The sequence below is a fragment of the Mycteria americana genome, chromosome 3 (assembly GCF_035582795.1).
Source record: "Mycteria americana isolate JAX WOST 10 ecotype Jacksonville Zoo and Gardens chromosome 3, USCA_MyAme_1.0, whole genome shotgun sequence".
NCBI lineage: Eukaryota > Metazoa > Chordata > Aves > Ciconiiformes > Ciconiidae > Mycteria > Mycteria americana.
This window is the reverse complement of record NC_134367.1, coordinates 56,737,764-56,762,163: the sequence shown is the minus strand read 5'-3', so window position 1 is coordinate 56,762,163 and position 24,400 is coordinate 56,737,764. Positions and strand designations below refer to the sequence as shown.

At 38.4% G+C, this 24,400-nt stretch overlaps 2 protein-coding genes across 9 annotated transcripts in view; one reads left to right on the top strand and one right to left on the bottom strand.

The window, feature by feature from the left end:
- Nucleotides 1-24,400, top strand: part of CEP85L (centrosomal protein 85L) — a 158,092-nt gene that overhangs the window by 90,843 nt on the left and 42,849 nt on the right. The gene's annotated exons all lie outside the window — the stretch shown is intronic.
- PLN (phospholamban) lies at nt 776-13,684 on the bottom strand. Of its 2 annotated transcripts, none has more exons than XR_012775015.1 (3): nt 13,626-13,684; nt 8,272-8,306; nt 776-802 (listed from the first exon to the last, which is right to left on the bottom strand). XR_012775015.1 is itself a non-coding variant. In XM_075497338.1 (3 exons), exon 3 carries the CDS (start codon nt 5,497-5,499, stop codon nt 5,341-5,343), a length of 159 nt encoding a protein of 52 aa, XP_075353453.1. In that variant the 5' UTR covers nt 5,500-5,622; nt 8,272-8,306; nt 13,626-13,678; the 3' UTR covers nt 4,728-5,340. The 2 variants fall into 2 exon arrangements, 1 of the variants encoding a protein (XP_075353453.1); XM_075497338.1 differs by lacking the exon at nt 776-802 and adding an exon at nt 4,728-5,622 and having other exon boundaries at nt 13,626-13,678.

Genomic DNA, 24,400 nt, shown 5'->3' with positions numbered 1-24,400 from the left:
GCAGGTAATTTGATGCATGCTGTCAACCCAATGTAGGTGTTTTGTTCTGTCTTCTTGCTGTAGCCGTGTCATTTCCTGTGAAGTAAATGTTCTATGGAAATCCCATTTTAAAAATTTGATTTCTGCTGCCCCCTTTGCAGAAATGATGTTCCTTGAAGGCTGCAATCTGTTGTAGATCTTTAAATACGAGTCAGCTGTAGCAGTGACCAAACTACCGTAACTGCTGACGCATACTTGGATTTCCTCATATACTCAGCAAGGCTTTAGATGCTTTCTTTACTCAATGGCAGGTAGGTAATTGTGCGCAGCTTTTAGGATTGCTTTCTGATAAAATAGGTATGTGAACACTTTCTCTAATTGTCAGATACTTCAATCCATGCAGTCTTTGCATATTTTTATTCAAGTGTCTACGTTATCATTGTAAAACCCTCAAAACAAGATTTGAGAAGGAAAAGGAGCCTCACAGAGGTTCACATCAACTTCACAAGGATAAATGCAAGCACCAGAACCAAGACAATAAGCAGAAAATTGAGTAGCAGGTTAAGACCTCTGTTGTTCGCAAGATCCATAACGTGCATCCGTCTGCCCTCTTGGGCTTGCAGCAGACTCTTGATTGTAGCTTTGGATTGCTCCTTCAGTAGTAAGCAATGTAGATTCACATGAATTTCATTGTGTCCTCAGCTGTTTACCTATTTTCAGTTTTGGCCACTTAAGAACAAAAGTGTTTATTTACAATAACTAGATTTATTTTTTTTCCAAAAAAGGAATCTGGATGCTCCTACAAACCCTTTTTTCCAAATACCTTAAAAATAAAAAAAAAATATTGGCATTAATGATGGCTTTCATTTCACTACTGAAGAACTTCTGAAGAACTGGTTAATGGAGAAAGGACTGGAATTTTATACAGTTTGGCTCTTTATTTTTTTTAACGTGTGTGGTACTCCTCAGGCCCATTTGATTTTCAAAAGAATGGCTATTCTCAAGACTTACTCTGTTTCAGCAATAGATTGTTGAAAATTTACTTTTAAAAGATCTCTGTAGGTACAAAAAAAGAGAAAACTTTCTCATCTGGGCAAAATGTACCCCTGTTAACAGGACTGTTTCCTACCCTTCTAGGGTTTGGCATCGTGCAGCGCGGTAGGTAGCATTTTGCCAGCAGTGTGCTGTGTAGGATTCGTTGCAGCTTTGCAAATGCCTTATTAAGAATCTAGATTGGGCTGGCAGAGGATGCATCCTTAGTGCTTTTAATAGCGCATACGCAATAGCTTATTTTAAGATAGTATTAATAACTTAGCAATTGTGTTTTTTATATATATATATATATAAAAATGAAAGAAACAAATAGGGCCGCTCAGCCCTAACAGTGAAATGTTGCCAAAACTTCCTTTTAATAACCAGCTAAGTTTTTGGGGAAGATCACAAGAGGGCAGTGTTTTATAGTTTTATATTTTGTACAAAAATGGAACTTTTGGCATTCTTTTATCTTAAAAAAAATATAACCAGCTTATAAAGCAATCAGTTTGACTAAACTAACTGTCAGATATTACAATAAACTTAGGGCCTGTTTTAAATAATTTAAATTAGCAGGTTTCTTACTGAGATGAGCATCAGTTTTTAAAAGAATCCTTCTAAATATGTTGTTCTGTTTTTAATCCTTGCAGTGAACAAGAGGTGTTTGCTCATCTCCTTCCATAACCAAAACAGATTTTTTTTTCCAGTTTTTCACATCTAGGTCAGAGCTAAAAGGACTACATTTGTTGTTAAATAAGAGATATCTATGGATCTTGTAGGACTTAACAAATATTTTCTAAATGTATTCTGACAGACACTATTTATTAATAGCCATACAAATACAGGTATCTGGTCTGTAATCTATAGTATATTAGTATGCTTCCAGATATGAACAAGAATGCTCTCAAAATGAATGTGTTCATTACTCCGCTCTAATTTTGGCAGAAAGGGTATAGGTAAAGTACATCTCAGCATGAGTGTGTATGTCTGACGATTATTGTCCTGTGTGTAGTTGTAGCAAAACTTACATAAAAGTTCTTTATGTCAGGGGAGGCAAACATTTTGTGCATGTTTTGTGAAAAATTTTCTTTAAGCCTATTTTACGCTTGTCTTTCCACTGATTGGTTCAGTTCTGCTAGTAAGGGCAGTTGTTGCTAAGCTGATGCAGAAAAGTTAGTAGAGAACTGCAAGTACCTGCTGTCCACCTACTAGTCTTGATCAGAACACAATTTCAATTCTGAAATGGGTCATGTCTTCACCTAGAGAGAAATGGGTAGCTATATCAATTTTTGCTGAAGAGCTAGCTGAGGAGACACATCTTTAAAACCAGCATATTATTGTTCCTGATTCAGCTCTTTCCCAGTGTAAAATTGCCACGGAAGTTAATGTCATTTGTTTTTTTGGAGGAAGAGTAATACCAGATTGTTCTGCTTTGCCTGTTTAGCTTGCTTTATTCGCTATCAGTGTGTGTAAGATGAACTTAGCAAAAAGATGTAGCCTTGGGTAGAGTGGAACAGAGAAATGAAAACTTAATCCAAGCTACATGCTGTGTTTGGAATTTTTATTACGGCTCATAAAAGTAGTGAACTTTTCAATTACACTTTCATAAAATTCATTAGGATCACTTATGTGCAGTAGTTGGTGAGTGTAAATGAAGTATGTATAAGTGGTCTGGACATCGCAAAATAGGCAAGGTTACTATTGAAAACCAAAACAGAATAAACAGAGGTATAAAGAATTAGAAAGCTGTGTGATGACTAGCTCTTTTTCACATAACTTTAATAAGTAGGTAATAGAATGGGCGCTTCTTTCTAAATGGAATTGTATTTAAGTATCTTATTTTACACATTAATATATTTTCAAACAGTCATTTTAATAAATAAAAAGACAGTAAATGCTAGTTTTAAAGCCCATGTAAGTATACAAAGAAGATTGTACTATGTACAAAAGGTTTTATTTTTTAATCTCTGGGTTCAGTTGATGTTTAGTGATATAGAGGATGGTAGCACTTTTTCAGATCAGCAGAACCCTAAGACACAAATGAACCGTACAGTACATGCAATTTATCTGCATTGCTGTAAAATAACAGTAGGGCTTCCAGTTTATTTATACCTTGGTTTTGTTCTTGTTTGTTTATTGTTTTTAAATAAATAATGGCTTTTCAGGTACATAAGAGGAAAGTGGTGGGTTTGTTTTTTATGGGGGGCTGGGTTATTTTTTTAGCAATGCTTTACTTTGGCTTCTATATATTACTGCCTTGTGAAACTTATAATCCCAACATGTTCTTAGAATGTATGTGCTGATATTTTACTCTTAACACCTTTTTTCTTCAGGAAGCTCCCCCCCTCCCCCCCCAGTGCACTGTGTGTGGCTTTTCTTAAGAAGAAGGATTAATAGGGAAAGTGCACTTACTAAAATCTCATGCACTTGTGAGAGTGGTCAGAATGCATGAAATGGAAACTGAGATTTCCATTGACAGTTCAAATCAGTAATATTCATATACTAACTTGCAAGTGGGAGTGTGCATTGCCGATCTCATCAGTGCTTGCCCTAATCCTCATACAGTAACTAACTAATTTCCTCTAGTAATTAACCTTATTTCAGAGGTCTGGTCTCAGCATATCTATTTGCCAGTTAGGAGGTGCACCACTACGGGGCTTGCTTGCATTCCACTGAATACATAGTTTTTGCAAGGATTTCTTCCCTTCCTGCTCAGCTGTTCGTTGTCAACCTCTACTCATGGAATATTAGGTCTTAAAGGCAGAATAAAAGATTAAGATAAACTTGTTTTGATTTTCTCTATTCATCAGTAGGATTGCTTACATGGGGTGGTATAGAAAGATGCCTGTTTAAAAAAATAGATGTCTGTTTGACATCTGTCTATTGATTCTTGAGCTTTCTTTAAATTTGAAAACTGTATAAAGTAAAAATTCTAGGAATTTAGCTTAATGCCAGCAACACATAGGAGGGTTGGAAGTCTTCTGCTCAGTCTTGTTACTGACAACTGCTGGAGCAGAAACTCCATCTTTTATGTGTATAGACCATGGTTTACATGTTGTAAAGATACTTCTGCAATGCTTTCCCTGCTGTGCATAATTGCTTATCATGCATTTTATTTTTTTATGTATTATTTATTTTAGGAAAATATTTGCTCGTTCTCTGACAGGCATTTGCAGTTGAGGGTGGTGGTGTTACTTGTATTTGTATGATACACTTCAATCACAGCAGTAAGGGTGACCTAAACCTTTCTCTTTACCACATTGGATATAAGCCACCTTGAGTGACATTGGCAAATACCAAGTTTTCTGTAGTTTTAAACTAAGGAGATTATTGTATAAATTACAGAAGGCCACAATAAAGTTGTCTGAAGTGAAATGTTAACAACTCTGAGAACTATTTTTTATTTTTGAGTTGTGCCAATTATCATGCCAGTTAAATGACTATAGAAATTTAAATCTTTGATACCAGTGCAGAGTGTCAATTTTTCTGCAAAACATAGTGAAAAAACTTTTCAGATGTCACTTAGTTCTGTAAGGATGTATCTAGTGAAAAATACTGTAAATGAAGTTGCTTGTTTTCTTTTTTTATCCAAGTTTTGTGTGTGTATAAACACACACACACACATATATACACACACACATGTATGTGTGTGTGTGTATATATATATATATATATATATATATATATATATATAAGATCCCTTAAATAGGGAGAAAAGCGTATGAAATAGTTCTTATTTCTGGGTTAGAAGACATTTTTGATTTATTCTCATATTCCCTTAAAAACACTAAAACAATTTGGATGCCTTCAGTTGATGATGCAGAGATGCAGCACCTTGAAGTAAGCAGAGCAGAAATTTTCCTAGGATGCGTTGAGGTCTGTGTGCCTGTAGCTCTTCTTTGGGCAGACACAGGCCAAATTTGGAACCCCTGCAAGGGCTTAAGGATTTTCAGAGAAACCTAGAAACAATCAGGCCCCCAAAAAGTGAAGTTACTGTTTGTGTGATCTAGCTAAAACATTGAGGAACCTACCAACTCCATGAAGAGTCAGTACTTTACCCCATTCAGAAAAGACATCTCGTGATTGAGACAGACAAATTAGGTCATGCACAGCTTTGTAACAACAGGCTCTAAACACTGTTCTGCACAGAAGTGTGGTTTTAATACATGTAGCAGGTAGTAAGAGAATAGTGCGATGGTTGGCATACAGCTCTAGTCCAAGTGCTAGCCCCTCTCACAAGAGGATCCTTGCATTGGGAGTTGCGGGTGTAGGTCTCTCTTCCCTCTGGGGTGACTTTCCTAGAGGACAGTGCAGAGAAGTGCTGGAACTTCAGAGGAGCATCACAATGATACAGATCAGCAAGAGGCAAATTAAAATCAGGCAGAAATTCACAAAGAGCTCTTGGAGCCTTTGGCGTGCTTGTGGGTTGACCTCAATAGTTGAGGCTCTCCTCAGAGCAGAGCGGGTTATGTATTGGACCTTCTCCATGGCAACAAGAAAGCAGAGGGCACAAATCAGAGGTTTTAGGAGTGCAGGAAAGAAGAGAAGTTGTCAGGAGCAGTGCAAAGTGCCTATTATCTTCTCTTTTTGTTTTAGACAGCCTTTGTGGAGCTGGGAAAGCAGGAAAGTGAAGAGTTAGAAATGCAGAAGTAAAGTGTTTTGTTGAGTGCAAACGGAGATTGTTTTAAAGTTCTAAAAATCCTGAAGTAAACAGACTGCCTTTACAGTGTTTTTGCTTTAAAACGGGATTTTTAAGCTTTTGTTTTTCAAGTTTCGGTCTGTGCTGTATTGTGCTTCTCCTCCTGAAGGCTACTGAGCACCTGCTTCTTAGCAGTGGTGAGGAATTGTAAAATGGAAATTGTGGGTATGTGGGACTTACTCAGATCATTGCTTTAGATCCTAATCTCTCCATCCTTCACAGTCTGTGAAATGGCCATGGCTGATTTCCCTCCCACCCCCTCATGCTTTATTTGTTCAAGCACATGTGAAAGCCTGATAATATGGCTAGACCTTTCAGCCAGGAGATCTGCATATTATGCTGGCTGTTACTGACCTGGGCAGATAATCTGACCTACCAGTACCTTATTTTGGAAGGGAGGAAAAGAAAAAAAGAAATCTTGTTGAAGATTTCCATTCCAAGTAAAAATTCTTTAGAGTGCGTAATTAAAAGCTAATTAAAAGCTACTGCTATAGGGAATTTTAGTAGTATATTTCTCAACAGACAAAACAGAGTAAGGACTAATTTTTTTTTTACATACATGTAGGACCATGTGTTACAAAATTTAGGTGCAAAGACAGAGGACTGCAATAAGGAACAAAATAAAGCATGCGTATAACTTTGTCTCCTAAGTGAGTGTTTTATTTCAGGTATATTTTCCCCCTTTTTAATGGCAAATGGAAGCACAGGGTGTCAGTTGTCTCAAAATTCCCAATAAGTAGTTGCAGTGTAAAACCTTCCTGTACAAACCTTCCATGGCAAGAGGCTGGCTTTGATATATTCTTGCTTAGCTCATAGCGAGGTGGATTCTGTAGGTGCTATCGCAATGTGAAAAATTGGTTTTCAAGATGATGATGATATATACATCTCTCAAACTTTGCTCCTAAAGCTGCACTTGCCCCTTAATGTTTTATGAATTTATATCATGATCATATCTTTGACAGAAGGCCTCTCTTTGTCATCTCTTTTATCTACTCATATATGCCACGTAAAGGAAAACCATTGCTTAGATATCTGCTGCCCAAACTACATGATGATCCTGACTGAATCAGAGATTCATTAATTTGTCTTTAGATGTGGCTAAAATGGAAAAACCTTAAAATAAAACAGAAGTGTCTTTCAGACTCTTCTTTTTTAGTCCCTCCACGTGGGGCTGTAGAGTCAAATGGTGCTGTCTGAGCAGAATACTTGTGCTTTTAGTGCCAGTGGTAGCGTTGGTGTTTAAAAAGAGACTTTTAAAAGAAACCAGATTACACATGGATATTTTAATACCTTTAGAGGATTCCATGTGGTGTCATCTCCTCCTAAAATTGAACTTCAGCTTTTGTTATGATGTTTTGAGCTATAGTTGATCTTAACTTTATTACAAACAAAACACACACCAGGAACTTACTTTCATAGTGACTATAATTCTTCAGCTTTGTTTGACTTTATGCTGTACCTGTTTTAATCTATTTAAGCAGTTAAAGTGCCTGCCAGGTGTATTCTGCTTAGCTCTTTGCTGGTCACTGTCTGCCCTAAGTGCAGTAAAAGCTAGAGATGCACAGGAATTCTCAAATTACTTGGCTGAAGACACATTCATTCCCCCAGCCTAGTATGGGCTGGGGTGCATTAGGCTGTTTATCCTCTTCTAGGCAAGGCATGGTAGATGAACCACTAACGGATTTACGCTAGTACAGAAAAGTTTGTGTAACTAGCTTGTGTGATGGACACTGCACAGAGAACAGTATTTCCTGCGGATGACTTCATCACAACTTGTTATGTCATTTTTTAATGCAAGGGGTGTGCAACCTGTGGTCTTTGGGCTGTGAGTTACCCTCTGCAGCAACACATCCAGCTTTTTCCAGGCTGCTGTATTTCTTGGGGCCCTCAGAAGGACTAGAACAGCTGAGTTTTTACCTGCGTATATGCACAAGAAGTCCATTTCTGTGTACAGCATCAGATTTACTGTGCACATGCTAGCGCCTGCGCTGTTGTGTCGCTGCACATGTTTCACTTGCATGATTCGGGGGGCAAGGACCTGGGGCTTTGAAGTGCTTCTGTAAAAGGCAGTACTAGCTGGCTGGGCATCACAGATGCAAGGCCACCGCAGGTGAGGAGAGATGGTGACATCTCTTGGGGAGGGGAAAAAAAAATATTGTTCCCTTTGGAATGAGTGAGGGATGTTGCTGAGGGAGCAGGCAATAGGTCAGAAGGCTCAGTCGAGCTGTCACACTGACATTAGCTGTTTGAACATACATTACCAGACAGACCATAAGAAAGGATCTTAAAAGAAGGAAGATAGTGTAAGTTAAAATGTATACCTTTTATGGCTAGAAAACAGTGTAGAGAAGGGATGAGGAAAGGTCAAAATAGAGTAGCTTGGTTTTCTTGATTTAAAAGCTCATGTGGAATTGGAAATTTTTAAAACACCTATACGTTGTTTTACCTGCTAAGCCTGCCTGTGGGAGAAGTTTTCTTACAAGTGAAGGAAGCAAATTCTGTGTCTGTATTTCAACAAGTTTGTCTTTACAAGTGCGTAGCTTCAACTAATAAACACATACCTTGCTTGTTAATCCTCCATGGTGCTGTCACCCACCTAAAGTGTGCATAAAGAGAAACAGATTCAGTAACACAGCTGCATATGGCTATCAAGGTCAAAATGGACAGCCTGAAAAATAATTACAGTGAAATGAAGACTGATCATTGCCACAAATAGGAGCTGTTCTCTGCTGTGCAGTCCCGTCTGTGTTTTAGGTCAATATTAAGAAGTATTATGCATGTATGCACCACTTCTTGAAAGGAAAGTGCAGCAAAACGGAAGACTATATTTGATATTTTTTTAAAGTCAAACAGTGTTGCTCATGTGTGACAAGACCGAGTATTGCACAAGAGAATCTGCTGGCTGCACTGGTATGCAGTTGTGTGTTTAGTCCGGTGCTGTTAACGGACGCGAAAGGCTTGTCTTGTGCACAGCGCGGACCTGCAGGAAGAGGTCATGTGACCGTATGTTACTATGTAGGGGATCCCCTACACCTGGTGCCCTAGAATGAGTCACCCATGACAATTATTGCTTCCTTCTTCACTGACATGTGACTGTTTCCCTGATTTGTATTAGGTTATTTTTATCTTTGTTCCTGGGTGTCCTTCACAATGAGAGGAGGTATGTGACCAAAGTGAAAACTGTGGGCCACGCTTGTTGCTGGTGCAACGGCATTGACTCCATTGAAGTCACATGGGATAAATTTGGCTCCTTTGGAAATGCCACAGCAATTTTAGACACAGCCTGTTCCCTGTCATATGTTTACTAAATGCAGCAGTGATATCAGTGGAATAGAAGAGGTTTGACATACTTGATTTGTTGCTGTCCCATAAGACCAAGTGAAGCCCTGAAAAGGCATTTTAAAAAATAATATTGCACAACAGTCTCTTGCATCGATTTTTACAATGAGATGTCCCCAAAACCGAGTAATTCAGTTTCATCTATTGACAATAAATGTCTTAATAACCATAAACATAGTGATGCAAAAAGTACCATCAAGTTATGTGATCCTTGGTCTAGTACGTGTTTAGAACTGTTGCTGAAAATTACCTGGCCTAAGAAATTCCTGTATCTGTTTGTGTGAGCAGTATGATACCCGTCAGGAAGAGGCATTCTCTGCATGTTCAGAGGAGCTGAGTTTAAAGATTTGCGTATAGTGCCAAAGCAAAGAAGAACCCTGCATGCAGGACTAAATGCTGTGAGTTGAATTGAACCTGGAGCCCTTTGTTACCATTGTCTATGGATTGCGTGGCCCCCAGAGGAGAAGACATTGCAGAGTTTTAAAGCTCTGCCTGTGCACAGCAGCTGCAGTTGATGTGTAGGCATGCTTGTCATCTTTGCTGGCTGTCCTGCGTTAATGTATATATCTTACTCCAAGTTGCACTGCTTTGTTTTGAACCCTGCTGTAAAATACCTCCTCATCAGCACTGTGGAGTCACTGCAGTTGAGACCTCCAAGTCTGAAAAATGTCCTTTTTTGTGTGAGGAAGATAAGGGTCAAGAAGGGACTGAAGAAGGAAACAGTCTGAATTAACTCTGGAGACGTCTAGAGGGTCTTGCTACTGTCAATTCAGTTCGGTAAGTAGAAATTTCCAACAATAAAACAGAAGTTGCTTACAGGTTTTCAAGTACAGAAGTGATTTATAAAGGTATGTCATAATTTTTACATAGTACGGAGGTCACTTGCTAGGATTTACCCCAGCAGCTGGATGTTGTATTTACCTATGCTAGGGGTGCAGAATTCTGTTTCTTATTCTGATTTTAGGCTGAGGGTTGCACTAGGCAGTTGTGTCAGTGAAGAAGGGTATTAAGGATATTAGCCAATTCAACAGCTTGAGTGCAGAAAAAGGAAAGTTGATTTTTAAAATTTTTTTTTTTAAGAAGAGAGCATAAAAGGGGAAAGAACGGGCTGGAGGTTGAAAACAAAGACTGGGATGGGTGAAGGCAAGAATGCAGTCAGGGCAGGAGAGGACGGATTGAGGGAGGAAAGTAGAAGAAGAAAATGCGCAGAGGAAGAGAGTGAGAGTGTACAAAAAGAGCAAGGAATTGCACAAGGGAAAAGAGAAAACTGCAGCTGGAGTACATTAAGTCATTGAAGAGAGCTAGAGACTGACTTGTGGCATATAATGTCATTTTTTCAATCACATGCAGAAAACATTTCCTTGAGGTGGGGGAAGAAGCAACAATTTGATTCACAGAGTTTGGGAAGTGCTGGTAACAGGAAAAGCAAACATTTTATCCTTTTTACTTTTTGTTTTAAAGTCTATTTTTGTACTGAAGTGTCAATATTTTTTTGTGTGTTTGGGAGAGGATAGAGGAAGGGTCACACTTTAATTTAGATTCTTTTTTTTCCTTCCCCTGTTATTAATTCATTCCTCTTACAGTCTTTCTTTTGACTAGCTTTGATGTTCTCAGTGTTCTAGAAGCAAGATCGCTAGTAAGAGCCTTTACCTGTATTTCAAGTCCATTGGAATGCAAAATGTGTAGATACCAAGAAATTACACTGATGAATAGTTGAACACACCAGGCTTGGCATTTTGGTTTTTGGAAGTTAGCCACATACCTTGTGGATGCCTAGGACTTTTATCTGTGTGCTGGTCCGTTAGAGTAGCCTGGGAGCTAATGCTTTGGGCTAATTTTTTAAACTCTGGGTTAAATTCCCTGCAACTGCTGCAGGACCATGCAGTGGGACCTTGGGCAAGTGCTTCAGCCTCCATACTCATCTCTTCCCCTAATCAAAATAAGACATAGAATAACCATATACTTTTTCCCATCTGTTGGTATGATTTGCCTTTTACATAGTAACTTTCTTTCAGGAAATTAACTCCTTCCTCCACTGCACGCACTGAGTACCTAACACCTTGTAGTTTCAAGTTGGGTTTTAGGTTCTGGTGGTTCATATGACACTACTTACTAACAGGAAATGGGGTAAGTGCAACTTGAACTGAAGTAAAAATTGAAATACATCTGGCATATATAAAAGGTAGAAGTGGAAGGGGGTGTTGCAAGTTGTGTTTTTAACCTTTTTAGCAGCTCAGGGGACAATGGCATGGCATTGATTGAAAGGAGAATATAGTAGATGAATTCAACTTCTGAGAAGTAACTTGATGCCAGGGAAGTCCTCTTAAGCCATGTATCAATCTCTAGAAAGCAAAAGCAATCTTCAAGTTCCAAAGTGTCTTGTAGTTTAGGGAACATAACATTACTTTCCTGTGGGATTTTTTGTTTCTCCAGTCTGTATATGTTTCTATTCCTAAATCAAATTATTCTTAAAGCAAATAAAAAGCTGCTCTTAACAGCTGTGTAGGTGTATCCCATACTTTTTTGTTTGCTGATGGTCTGAAAAAATCAGTGAAAAACACCTTTATGCTCTCTAATTAAAAACTGATTTTGATGAGTTTCATATTGTACAATGAAGACACTATATTCCTAACCTCTTCAGAGGATGAGAAATAGATGCAACTTTTTAAAATAGAAATGTGGTATATACATAAATCTAAATCTCTCTAAATACAAATAACATCGTTGTCTTGACAAATGAGTAGCAAAAAAACGCAGAAAACTGTTATTTGCTGTAAATCACTTGCAGTGTTTCACATCTGATTCGTAACATTTGTCACCTGCTATGTAGCACATGCTTCTGTTGTTACTCAGGTTTGGATGTCTGTGACATGGGATGTTACCAGTGTGAAATTTTTAGATTTAACTTAACAGCTGAGCCACACTGTCATTTACTTTAAATTACCTAACTCTGTGACAGGATGGAATTCAGATGAATGGGCGTCTAACCTGCTGTAGCTATGGATGCATTCCAGCAAAGAGCTGTCTACAGCAGTTAAGTTTCTATGTGTATGTTCAATCTGTGTGTGTATACATAAACTCTCTTTTTAAAGTTGTGTGTATGCAGTGTATGTGTTTGGAGAGAAAGATTCTCTGCGTGGTAGAATAAATCCAAACTCTTCTCTTCACTGGAAAATACATTTTATATAACTTTAGCCTTGAAAAAAATCTATCTGTCTCAGAACCTTCTTGCTCGTCCTAGGCATTGGTTTGAAAGTACTGGGAGGTCTGAAGTGCTGCTTCTGCCTACTGGAAACAGCTTCTAGAGAACTTCATAATACATTGTTTGCCTGATGAGTAACAGGACATCCGGACACTTCCAGTACGTCTATTTAAAACTGGCACAAGGCTGCTGAGTGCAAAACCAAGCACCTGCATATATTTTTGTCTGATGCCTACCAGTCAGTAATAGGAAAAGGAATTAGGTGTGTCTGTTCAGTAACAGGGAAAACACACCTCACAAAATTAAGGTCTATATTAGGTCTGTCTTTTCTAAAACCAGAACCTTAAGTATACATAAGTAGTAAGGTGTGAATTGATGGAAGGGGGGAACATGATTGTAAGGAGGAGAAACTCATTAGAGACCTACATATTCATGAATCGTATTCCTTTTAAAAATATTTGTATATCTAAGTATTAAAATGTCCTTTGTGACATGTTTCTGTTTGAGAGGCACTCTTTTTTTGTTTGTGGTGATTTTAAAGCTGGGGTTGTATTTTGTTGTGCAGTGTGTATGTGCTTCCCTTAGTTGGAAGTAAATGGATTCCTTTATGCATTTGAAATTCGGTTCATGATGCTACAAATCCTAGCTAAATTATTTATCTGTTATTAGAAGTGTTCTAGGACGAGTTTGGCAGTTACAATGACCAGCAGGAGAAAATAAACCTTTAAAGGAATTCACAGCAAAAACACTATATGAATTCTGTAGCTTGAACTACAGTTTGAGTAACATAATATAATTTCAGTTCTAGTACTGCTATAAATGGCTTACATTTTTTTAATTAGGGGTACTTTTTCATCATACAGCAAAAAAAGGTTTGCTTTCTCAATGTGTTAGATCAGAAAAATGCTTTTCTGAGTTAAATGGTGAAAGAGCTTTACCTTTGCTGGGCTGTGGATAGGCAGCTTTGGGGAACCAAAAATGTCTCTGCAAAACTTTAAGTGAATTACTCTTTGTGGATTTTGTATTAAAAAACAAAAAACAAAGAAAACAAGTTTAAAAGGAGAGACAAAGGGCTGAGGAAAATGATGAAAGCTTCTCACCTTCTGGTGTAATGCTGCCTGTCTAAATCATCTACCCAAGGACAGCTAGTGCCCCACCAGCATGTAGAAAAATCTCAGTTGCCTTTATTGTCCCTAAAATATGAACCCCATAGCATTACATTTTTGACTCAGAGCTGTAATGCCTGCACTTCCATATTTTTTGATAAACAATTATAACCAGCTGTTAATTGGAGTAGAGGAGTTTTTGTAGAAAACTACAACTACAGTGCCTAGCTGTAAGAATTAAAAGCATAAAAGAAGAGAGGTTCCTTACCTCTGGTGTGACTGTTACTGAAGCGCAGAGGAGCCTGCCCCGGGCTGTGGGAAGTGTCTAGATCTCTGGCAACTTGTCCGAGTCTGTGACCAAGTTGTGGGAACAATTGAAGTAGGTTGAGGGGAAAAAATAACAAAAGTTTCAGAGGCAGGACTCCCGGTGTCATTCAGCAGCTCACACGTTGTGATTGGTCCCACTTCTGCCTTCTGACACAGGCAGTCGCTCCTCTAAACTTGTTCACAGCAGTAATGTGTTAAACACGGGCAAGAACTTCCCTCTCGTGAAGGGAACTGTGTGCCAGGGAGACCACCTGCACAGCCACAGGATGAAGGAATCTGGGAAGCGGCACGCTTCAGTGGGATAGCAAAGGGAGCTGCTTGCTTACACCCTGCCTTTTCTTAAACAAGAACTTAAATGGTAATTTGTTCAGGGAGCTGTTTTGGATATGTTACTTTTGCTACAGCAATGTTTCTTCATCATAAAAAACCATCTAGTGTGGGTGATCACATTTCATACAGGCTTTTGACTTGGAATGATTTTCTTTTGTACAAGATGTTTCTTAAACTACACTTTAAGTACATATAGTTTTGATAATTAGGTTACACAGCTGGCATTCAGTTTACGGTGTATGATGTGTGTTTCCCAATATGATCTTTCTTCTGGCAATGCTTGAACTGAAGTAATTTCTCTGTATTTCAAGCCTCTTTCAACCTTTCAAGTTAATTTGTGGGTTCAAGGATTTTTTTTTTTTCCCCAAATAAAATCTGGCATATATAAGTTCATCTCTGAAATTTATTATTCCTATATAATTTGAAGTATTTACCTTTCTTTTAAAGCACACACTTCCCCTTTTTCTCCCCCTCCCTCCTCTTGTGGCTGGAAACTGTCCAAGCGATTTTTGAGAACGTTCTGTTTGTTTGAATAGGAGTAGCAGCTGGATGCTACTTTGCGGGTTATCTTCTGTATATTATCCTGTGTTGGGAAATGACAAATGAGACCGCAGTGCATATATAGAGTAGGTTTCATGCATCTGGGAAGTGGAGGATTTACTCAATGTGAAAGGACTGAACTGTTGAGTATGCGAGCATCCAGCATCAGGCTTCGTATGCGGATGCAACTGACAGCATGTGCCTTTTCCTCATTTGGAAATTGCAGGCAAAAATACAGAAGCTCAGCCTAACTCTGAACACTTACAGATCCAGTTTTGACAATAATTGTTTAGCATAGATTAGTCCTTGTCTTTGAGCAGGAAACCAGACATGGTGGGTTTTTTTTGTTTAGTTTGGTTTTTTCATTCCCTATAAGCCCTGCTGTGATACCTGCTGCAAACCAGACACAAAAACACCTTGGAGGTGATGTACCACCTTGTTTCCAATGTCTGTTTTTATTTTTGTAAATAAGGTTTAGCTCTTCTGCAAAATTGTTTATAACATAGTTGAAGTTAGAAACTCAGTTTTAATATAATAAATCTGCCTGCTTTCTCTTATCCTTTAATATCAAACCCAGGAAATTTAGGGTCACATATTTCATTTGAAAGTTAATTGAATATCTCCACGGTGAGGAGTGATAGTTCTTTACCACTGCAAAGGGTTTCATAATTTACTTATAATGGCGTTATTAACATTATAAATCTTTCACAGTCAAGCAAACTGTATTTGGTCTTTTTATGAGGGAATTTTCATGTTTTTATTGCATGCTGTCATCCAGAAAAAGTACTGCTATCATTGTATTGTTTGCTTTTTGTAAGATGTAATATAAAACTCGTACTATTGAAGTTCACCTCTGTACTTTGTTATTAAAGTCCAACACCCAGCGCTGCAGTAGCTGTGATGCCAGTTCCTCCCTTTTACCAAGTCACTGTAAAATGATTGTGGTGTTTAGTTACTCTGCCCCAAATTCTCAGCTTCTTTTGTTAGTGACTTGATGTAATAAATTATTTTAGAGTTTTTTAGAAATGAGATGCTTTGAAAGAATGCTGATTTTGTTTGTGAGCCGCTGACACAGTCATAGGTTAGTCTTCTGTATAAAGAATGATACTTAAATGTGTAAGGTAAGGCATTAATAAAAAAAGTAGTATCTCATGAGATATATAACACATGCCTTCTGTAAATGTCTAACTCGGATAAGAAATTTTAAGATTGAAACTATATTCATTAAATAACAATAACATGCACAAATTCAGACCACATGGATGTTGTAGATGTTGTATTGATATTGTTTCTCTGACAAGCTTGTTCAGGTACCCTCTCGAGAACATTTTTCTAGTTCAGTTTAGTATCACTCCCTTGTGTAACTCATGGGGATTTTGGTGGGGTTCGGAGGCAGATGCCAAAGTGCTGCTCACGGGACTTGTCAGTCTGACAGGTACAGACAACGTATAGGAGCACATCATTGCACTGTTTGATTCACCACTGGGTGAACGGGTCCAGACACCCATGGATATTGGAAAGGAAAGCCTTTAAAAAAGGAATCTGTGTTGGAGGTTCTGGTCTGCTTTATTTTGTTCTGGGGAACAAAAATGTGCAGCTGTTGCTTGCTTGACCTTAAATGGAGATGATCTGGGCTTTCTCCAGTGGGATTAGAAATCTGCCACCAGAGCATGTTTCTTCTCATAAATTTATTTAGAGATCCGGTTGATGTTTGGGATAATGTCCAGAAAGAGACGTGTTATACTTCAGCATACCAGCTCCTTTATTTAAATAATAATAAGACTTCTGTTCACAATGGCAATAATTTCTTGGCCTTTTGTGTGCTATTTTTTAAAATTCCACCTGTAGACACTGGCCACCTGTATAACCTGTGTAAAGAGTTAGAGATGTCAGTATCTGGTCCGTTGATAATCCATGACTCTGCATAGAAATGAACCGTAACCCAAGCCCAATTATTTATAATACACAAGTAAAGAAATTCAGCAGTAAGTCTGAGTACTCAGGTTAGTGCATTATTTCATGGTGCTGCTCCAGTTTTCTCCCATACTGCAAGTGTACCTTCACGATATCACACTGCTACAGTTCTTGTGTTGCACGTGTTTGGTTTAAAAGTAAAAATGAAGAGAAGGGAGAAGTGAATGCTCCCACAGATGTGCACTGCTTTGTGCGTGTAGGAGGTACAGAGTAGCAGATTTTGGTATTGGAGATGAACACTAGAATGAGATCTTTCCTTTTTGTAACCAGTATTTTTCTGGCCTGATTCTGAGATGCTTCTGCAGCACGGGTAATTGCTTGTAGCCATCCAGGTATCAGCAAATGTGGCTTACGAGACGCTTTTTGCTGATCTCTGCTAAGGGAAAGGACCCACCTAATGTATCCTTCAGTTACATTTGTACTGCAGGTCTAATACAACCTAAAGGGAGATAGGAGTTTTTTCTTCCTTCTAAAAATACAGGAAAAGCAATCTTTTCAGCCGGTGTGAACAGACTTCAGTGATGCTCACTTACATCTGGAATCTCAAAAGGTTTTGGATGTATGCGGACGAAGTTGCCTTTCTGAGGCTGCAGATTTTCCTGCTTCTATAGTGAGACTTACAGTCTCTGTTAGCATTCTAGGAAACAGCTCTGCTGAGAAATTTAGGCTTTGCGTCGTGTTATTCTCCTCTAGGACAAGAAGTGTTTACTTTTCCTAAGCATTGGACAGTCATTAGATTAGATTGATCTTCACATTTTGTTCCTCATTAGAAATAAGGTGAACTTACTTTTTGAAGCTGCAACTTTTGAAATGTACCATTGCAAAGTGATTAAAGAAACTGTACCAAATAAATTAATAGAAAACTATACAACTTGGACTGAAATATTTCTCATTTTGGGAATGCTGAAGGCTCTGGCAGGACTAGTCATCTGATTTGTTACTAACCAAAGACATTTTTGGAAAGGTCAGCTTGAATGTTTTCATTTCAGTTGCTGTTACTGGCATGAACTTTTAACCATTAAAGTAGATCACAGGGCTCAGAAGTGTGTAACGCCTGTTTATTGTCTTTGGTGCTTTGACCCCATGTTAGGAGAGAAGTAGGGGAACAAGAAATTTTGCCTGGCTCTTGCTCTGAAAATCCACCGTGGCCTTCCTTTTCCCATATCCCCATAGGGAGCATTTATTTCACTTGGAGACAACACAGTTAGCACAGACTTGACCCATGTAGCTTTTTTATTTTGCAGCAAAATATTAACAGCACAAAAAGCTGTACTCTTTCAACTACCTGGTTGCTTTCATATCAATGAAATGTACTTTTTTACTAGATTAATGAAGGTCGAATAATTGAATAGTAGCAGTTAATTGCAGTGGTGCAAACTGTCTTCAAAATAGCACCATGATACAGAATAGGAAGTTCAGTGATCTTCATTACAGTGGAAGTTTTCTTTATTTCTATGAAATGCTAGGGAGAACTGTATTTTGGTGTTTACTGGTGTCCTCAATTGGTTAAGCTGAACAATGTGCTTTAGGTGGTGTGCTGAGATCCTTATACCTAAGAAACTGTGTTGAGTGTCTTTGAGATAAACTGTTCTAGGAAGCGTAGAGATTAGTTGTGTTATTTGACATGTTATGAGTGATGGATGAACGTCGGGACAAAGGCATATGAAGGAGAGATAAAGTTGGAAGATCATGTTCCAGTTGCCAAGTGGTAGTGCTGGATTATCTCCACTTAAACAGTAACTGCAGAATGGAGGAGAAACGATTGGGGTTTAGATTTAGCTGCTACCTATCTTCAGCTGAAGGTTGTCCTAACAGAAGCGTGTAAACATTGCCCAAATGATGAATGCATTAGCAGCATTTAGAAGCTGAAGGATTCTCTTGTGCAGAGTATTGAAGTGACCACCTTCACATAGTGTGGAGGGGGAGCTTGTAGATCAGTGGCCTCAACACCTTGCCTCACTGAGATCTTCATTCAAATCAACATGGAGATCGTGTAGATCAGACACTTAAAGGGTTTTCAGGCTAATTTTTAGTTGCTCCTACTTTGAGATGTGTGTATGGGGAATGTGAACCAGAAACACCTTTCTTCCTTTCGGTTGGTGTTACAGAATGGTGTCTTTCCTTTCTTCACTTATTTCTTCTGCCCATTGCCCTGCCTTTTTTTTTTTTTTTTTTTTTTTTTTTTTTTAATGGAGTGGCTATAAATAAGACTAGCACAATTCCCATGGTGAATGTCAGCTATCCATCACTTCCTTTTCTTTGTTACATGCAATTCATAGCTAAAACACCAAGGTAATTTTTTTTTACTTCATCAGAAATCACTGAAGTTTATTTAAATAGCAGAATGTCTTTTCCCTCTGTAGAAATGCTGTTTCACAATTACATATGCAGGCAAAAAAAATACTTTATTTTAAAAACAAAATTTTGTTTCACTCCTAGCACCCCAGAAAATTAAGATCCCAAACTCCATTAGTTGAGAATTTGAGGTACAAAACTTCGTATTTTTCTTTATTCTGTTGTAGAATGTGCCAAAATAAAAATGTTGCTCTACTCCTCTGGTTCAGACCATCTCTGAGTAGCAAGAACAGATCTCCCGGTCTTGCCAATATTTTCTGACTATGTATTTTGTTACAGGCAGCTGCTTCCTCATGGAAGTTATGTTGTCACTCACTGGAGCGTGGAAACTTTGTCATGTATAGTCTCACAGGTCCTTTTGGCTGTAGCTGCCTGGCCACCGAGATGATGTGAAGAAGAGCTTTTCTTCCTCCTTTTATGACTTTCTTTTGACAGAAGAAACTATTTGCTTTTCTCTTTTTGTGGCCTCTATTGAAAATGAATTGGTCCTGTGGTTTTGAAATATAGTCCTTTGTATCAGTTGGTTATATGAATATTTGGTATAAAAATAGTATTGACATCTCTGTGAATTAGAAAATGAAAACAAAGGCGGTTCATTCTGAAACATGAACTTTGCCACCTTCTAGATGAGCCTCCTTCTTCTGTGTTAAAATGCGGTTGCCTAATTCGTGTTATATTGGATTACTCTAGTACTAGTTTTAAAGAGATTAAATGTATGTATATAGTTTGGTTTTTTTCTTGCAATAAACTGCAGCATTTACATTAAATTTGAATGTGTAGATTAAGAAGCGTACAGATTATGGATATACTGTTTTACATCATTAGTTTAATATATTAGCTGCCACTGTGAACAGAGTATAAGCATATTTGATGAGGGGAAGGGAAAGGAAAAAAGGGGATATTTCTGTGTAAAAAGGATCTTCAAATATGCTTATAGGGTTATATAGCTGAAAAGCACACCTGCTTGAATATTCAGTGTGACTTTTTCAGCATGTAGGACTACAAAGGCAAAAGTGTGGAGGATCTCCTAAGTTCCCTACAGACCACCTGAGCTTCCTGGTGCTTCTTTCCACGTATGGAGGATTTTGCAGATTTCCATTCATCTAAGATACCTTAGTAACGGCAGCGCAGAAAGGTGAATTGATAATTAGCAAGCCTTTTGAATTTGACTAGTGGATAGAGTATAGCTTAATGGAGGTAGCAGTGGACTAGAATTTGGAAAAATATGATTTATGAATCTCATCCATGTTACCGGATTTGTGCGTGTTTCTTTTGATTTTTTTCAAAGACTGTAAGAAAGCTATTTTGAGCTTCAATCACAGAGAAACTAGGTAAAGAGGTGTACATACAGCTTTGAACTAGTTGTTATTGAACCAGCTTTTAGTTCTTTCCAAATGTTTGGTATTATTGATGCAGTATTAGACAGTATACTAGGAAGGGTTTGCTGCAGATGCCCCACTTCTAGCAGAGTGGCACATCACTACAATGGGAATAATTTTTCCCTCTCATTCTCTCAGTATTGGACACAAAAGGGAGTCTCCAGCTGGAGCATCAGGAGACCTGCCTGTGTGTGTGACATTTTCCAGCATGATGAAAAATAGATTCAGATCTTCTCGAACAGAAGATGCAGCTTCATCTCCATTTTGGCTCCAGGGATGTTCTGGATGGATAAGACTTTGTTTTTCTTTTTAATTCAATCAAAAACTTCATTCAACACATGTTTATTTTTCTTTAGGCAGGGATAGTCTCATTTGTATCTGTTAAAAACAGTATTTTGTTTACAAAATGGTTTCCACGCTAGAGAATCTGCGGTGTTTTGGTGCTCTTTGGAGAGCCTTGGACAAATTGTCTTTGCTCTTGTCTCAGTTTCCTTTCTGTAGAAGGAGAATTGTAAGGCTAATTTCTTTTTAAGATACTTTGAGACCTACAAGTGACAAGTACTAATTGCTGGTGATGGAAGTGATATTTATTTTTTAGCGTGAACTTTTTCTACTCTTTCTGCTTAGCTTAAGAAGGTGCTAGGGCTCCCCACCCCCCACCCCCAGTTTATCTCCCAAGGAAGGAAAACACCTTCACACACTGACACGGATGTTCAAATGCACCCTTACATCATACTGCTACTTTTGTTAGAGACAAGTGTGTTTCAAGTACCCCTCATAAACTCAAGTGGGAAAGGTTCATAATCTGGATTGAAGCCAAACATTTTGAATATCCGTCACTTATTCCACACACAAATTGTGTGACTACCTTCCATGCTTGTGTGGTTCCCTGTTTCACAGAGAGTCTGGTGTTAAACTGGCTGCATTTCTTCTGTTTGTCAGTGACGCAGAAGTTTCAGGCCAGGATTTTCAAATGTCTGACTTCTGAGATTCCAGGACCTGATTTGTCAGAGGCGCAAAGCCTTGGTAATTCCCTTTGAAATTTTGAAAGTCATGCAGGTACATGGTGTCTCCATGTGAGTTCAAAAAAAAACCAAAACAAAACATTTTTTTTCCAAAATTCTGGGGCAAGTTACTGAATAATTGTTCTTTACATGATGATATGTAATGTATGTGATGCTGTGAAGGGATGGTGGTAGAATCCCTGCCCGAAGCAATGGAAGTCTTTTCATAGTAGGTCCATGTGCTGTCCTAATTGGTTTGCTGGCTGAAACACAGCTAGTTTGTCCAAGGGAGAATTGCTGCAGTAGGGGCAGAAGACATAAGTATGCCTCTAATTTTTCCATCTGCTGAAGTTTTTCAAGGTAGTCACCAACAAATGTGAGGACTGTACTCATGTTGTGCAGAGCTCTGACATAGACCTCATTAACTCTGTTTTTGTAGAGAACTTGTTTTTGTCTTCCAGTCCCCAGTAGGGTGGCTTTACTAAATCCCCCACTTGCTGCTGTTTATAGAATATCCTTGTCTTTTTTCCTTGTCTTTTTTAAATCTGTGTTCATGGTAATGAGAACTGGAGAAAAACAAAGGCGGGGGAGGGGTGTGTGTGTTGGGCCGGGGGGTTTCTTTGTTTCTGCTTACTATTTTGGTTTATCAGCCCAAAAGGGAGTTGAAAACAGTGTATTACCTAACCATTCCTTCCCCTTGTGCTATCAGTTATAACATGTACAGACGCTGCATCTGCAAAACTTGAAATGCACAGGTTCCATTAATTTGGCTAGACTCCATTCTTTCTGCAAGTGCCCATAGAGACCAGTTCTGGATTGCCATTTTTAAATAGGGTGTGCTTTTGTGAGTTTGTGTGAATACTTGGGTTTGTTGTCATAAATATTTAGAACGTTTCTGCTTTATTTTTGTGGGAGTTTTTTGTTTCTTTTTAACTTTAGTTAAATATGGTGAATATTACACTCGTGGCTCATGTTTCTTTTGAAGTCATGAAAAAATAAAACAAACACAACGCAGAAGAGAGGCTCAGTTTTCTGGTTCAGGGGCCAACACCCTTGGTAGAATCTAAAGATCTTCCATTTGAAAAATGGGGACCCGTGATAAAGAATTTGCAGAGCATCAGTTTTCTCCACATGTATACTCCAGCTTCACATTAAATTCAGGGTGATTTATCTCTCTTTCAGTATGCTTGCATGTTTTGTTAAGAGAATCTGATGCTCTGTGCTTATTAGGTTCTTTTATGTTTTCTTTTCCAATTACTGCACAGCAGTAAGTATTCATTTTTTTCCCCCTTCTAATATTCACCCAAGTTGCACTCTCTTTTCATTATCCTCTTGTTACAGAAGGGCACCTGTCAGTTTCTGTGCAAGACTGATGGCCAGCTCTGCTCATCCTTGCAGAGTTTGTGCAGGCTGGCAAAAAATAGACACCTTTTTGCTTGCTTTCTAGGTCACTTTTTGCATCCACTCTTTTTTGGCCTTGAGCAGTAGTAGTAAGTGACGAATGAGCAATCAACACTGACCCTTAGTAAACTGGTATTTGTACATATTAGCAATGTACATTTAACATAAAGGTTTTTATAAATTATCAGAACTTGGTTGAGGATGCCTGAGTGCAAATGAGAGCTATTTTACTTTTAGGGGTGCTTCCATTTATGACTGATTTGCACTTTATCTTGTCTTCCCAACTATTCCTTTTTTCTAATCTATTTCCATCTTGTACAGTTCATAAAATTTTATAGTGAATAACATACATCCTACATTTGTGCAGCACTTAAAACAGTGGTCTTTTTGTGGGCTTTGAATAACTGTAGTCACTTTTTGGTCATGCTCCTTTCCAGGCCAGAATAGGAAACAAAAAAAATCAATTTCACAGTGAAGCTTTCACTAAAAGCTTCAAAAATAATAAAAAAAAGGTTAAAGTTGTTCTCCTTGTGGAAGCTGCCTTTCATCTCCAGATTTATTTTTTTTTTTTAGTAAAGAACATTTGAATTTAAATGTAATGGGAAGATAAAATGAACACTTAATAAAACAAGTGCTTCTATACTTAGGAAAGACCCAGTTGTTATCAGTGGAAAATTCCAGGCACTGTTGCTTTTAACGTCATATTAAGTGGCACCTAGAAGTGTTTTGTGTTCGTAACATTTGCCAGAATATAAATGGAAAGGATTTCTGACAAAAATAATATTGGTGTTGCGTGGAGTATAAAGGAATGTTATAACAATGCATAAAAGCAAGAGAACTGTAATTGTTCATAGGAAGATAAGCAGAAGAGGGTATATAATCTAGCCTGCAGCTCTGGGAGTGCCGGTTTCACCCTTTAAGAGCGTAGTAGCTTAAGGTGACAGAGACGAGAAACTCACGGAGGACTGCTGAGTGGCTGCAGCCTCTTGTCATGAGACTGCCCTTGCCTCCTACAGTAACAACATGCATCTGTAGGGATCTTGCAAAGTCTTTTCAGAGACTTCTTAGTTTGTCGTTTGGGACTTTTGCACAATACCATCAAAGATGCTAGAGGGAACAAAACCTTGCCAGTTAAGTGGTGGCCAGCATTCCGTTTCACTTCCCTTACTAATCCCCTGTTATATTCCTGTTTTATTCAGTAACCCCTGCTGGATGCAGATTCTGAGCACATACAGATCTGTCACACATACAGTCTCTGACTGTAGGCTAGGGCTGTGCTGCTGGTCCTGTGTCTGCTCTCGTAATTCAGATAACCAGCACAGGACTATTTCGAAAGATAAGAAAGTGCAGGAGGCTTTTGTTTTTATTCTCTTATGCCACCTTCATGTGGAAGTTTGTTTTCTTGAACTGATTGCATATCTAAACACCAGGTCTTGGCCAGTAACTTGACAGTGTCACAGCAGCTGCATAATAGTATTTTTTCCAGAAGCTTAGAAGATAATTGGTCCACAAACTGATACTTTTTGGCACTGTTTGGAGTTGAGATAATTCAGCTTGTGGTTGTGTGTTCATACTAATCCAGCACAAAGCTGTGCCACTGCAAAACGTGTTGTCTCGTACGCTGCTTTTCCACTTAACAGTGTGTGCCGGTGCTAGATTTCACATGGCCTTGTACAATGAATCTGATAGGAACCTGACCTAGATACAAATAACCTTCGTGTGTATGGGACGGA

What these genes read in the sequence shown, in the direction of transcription:
- PLN (XM_075497338.1), bottom strand. Translation starts at nt 5,499, where the DNA reads ATGGAGAAGGTCCAATACATAACCCGCTCTGCTCTGAGGAGAGCCTCA.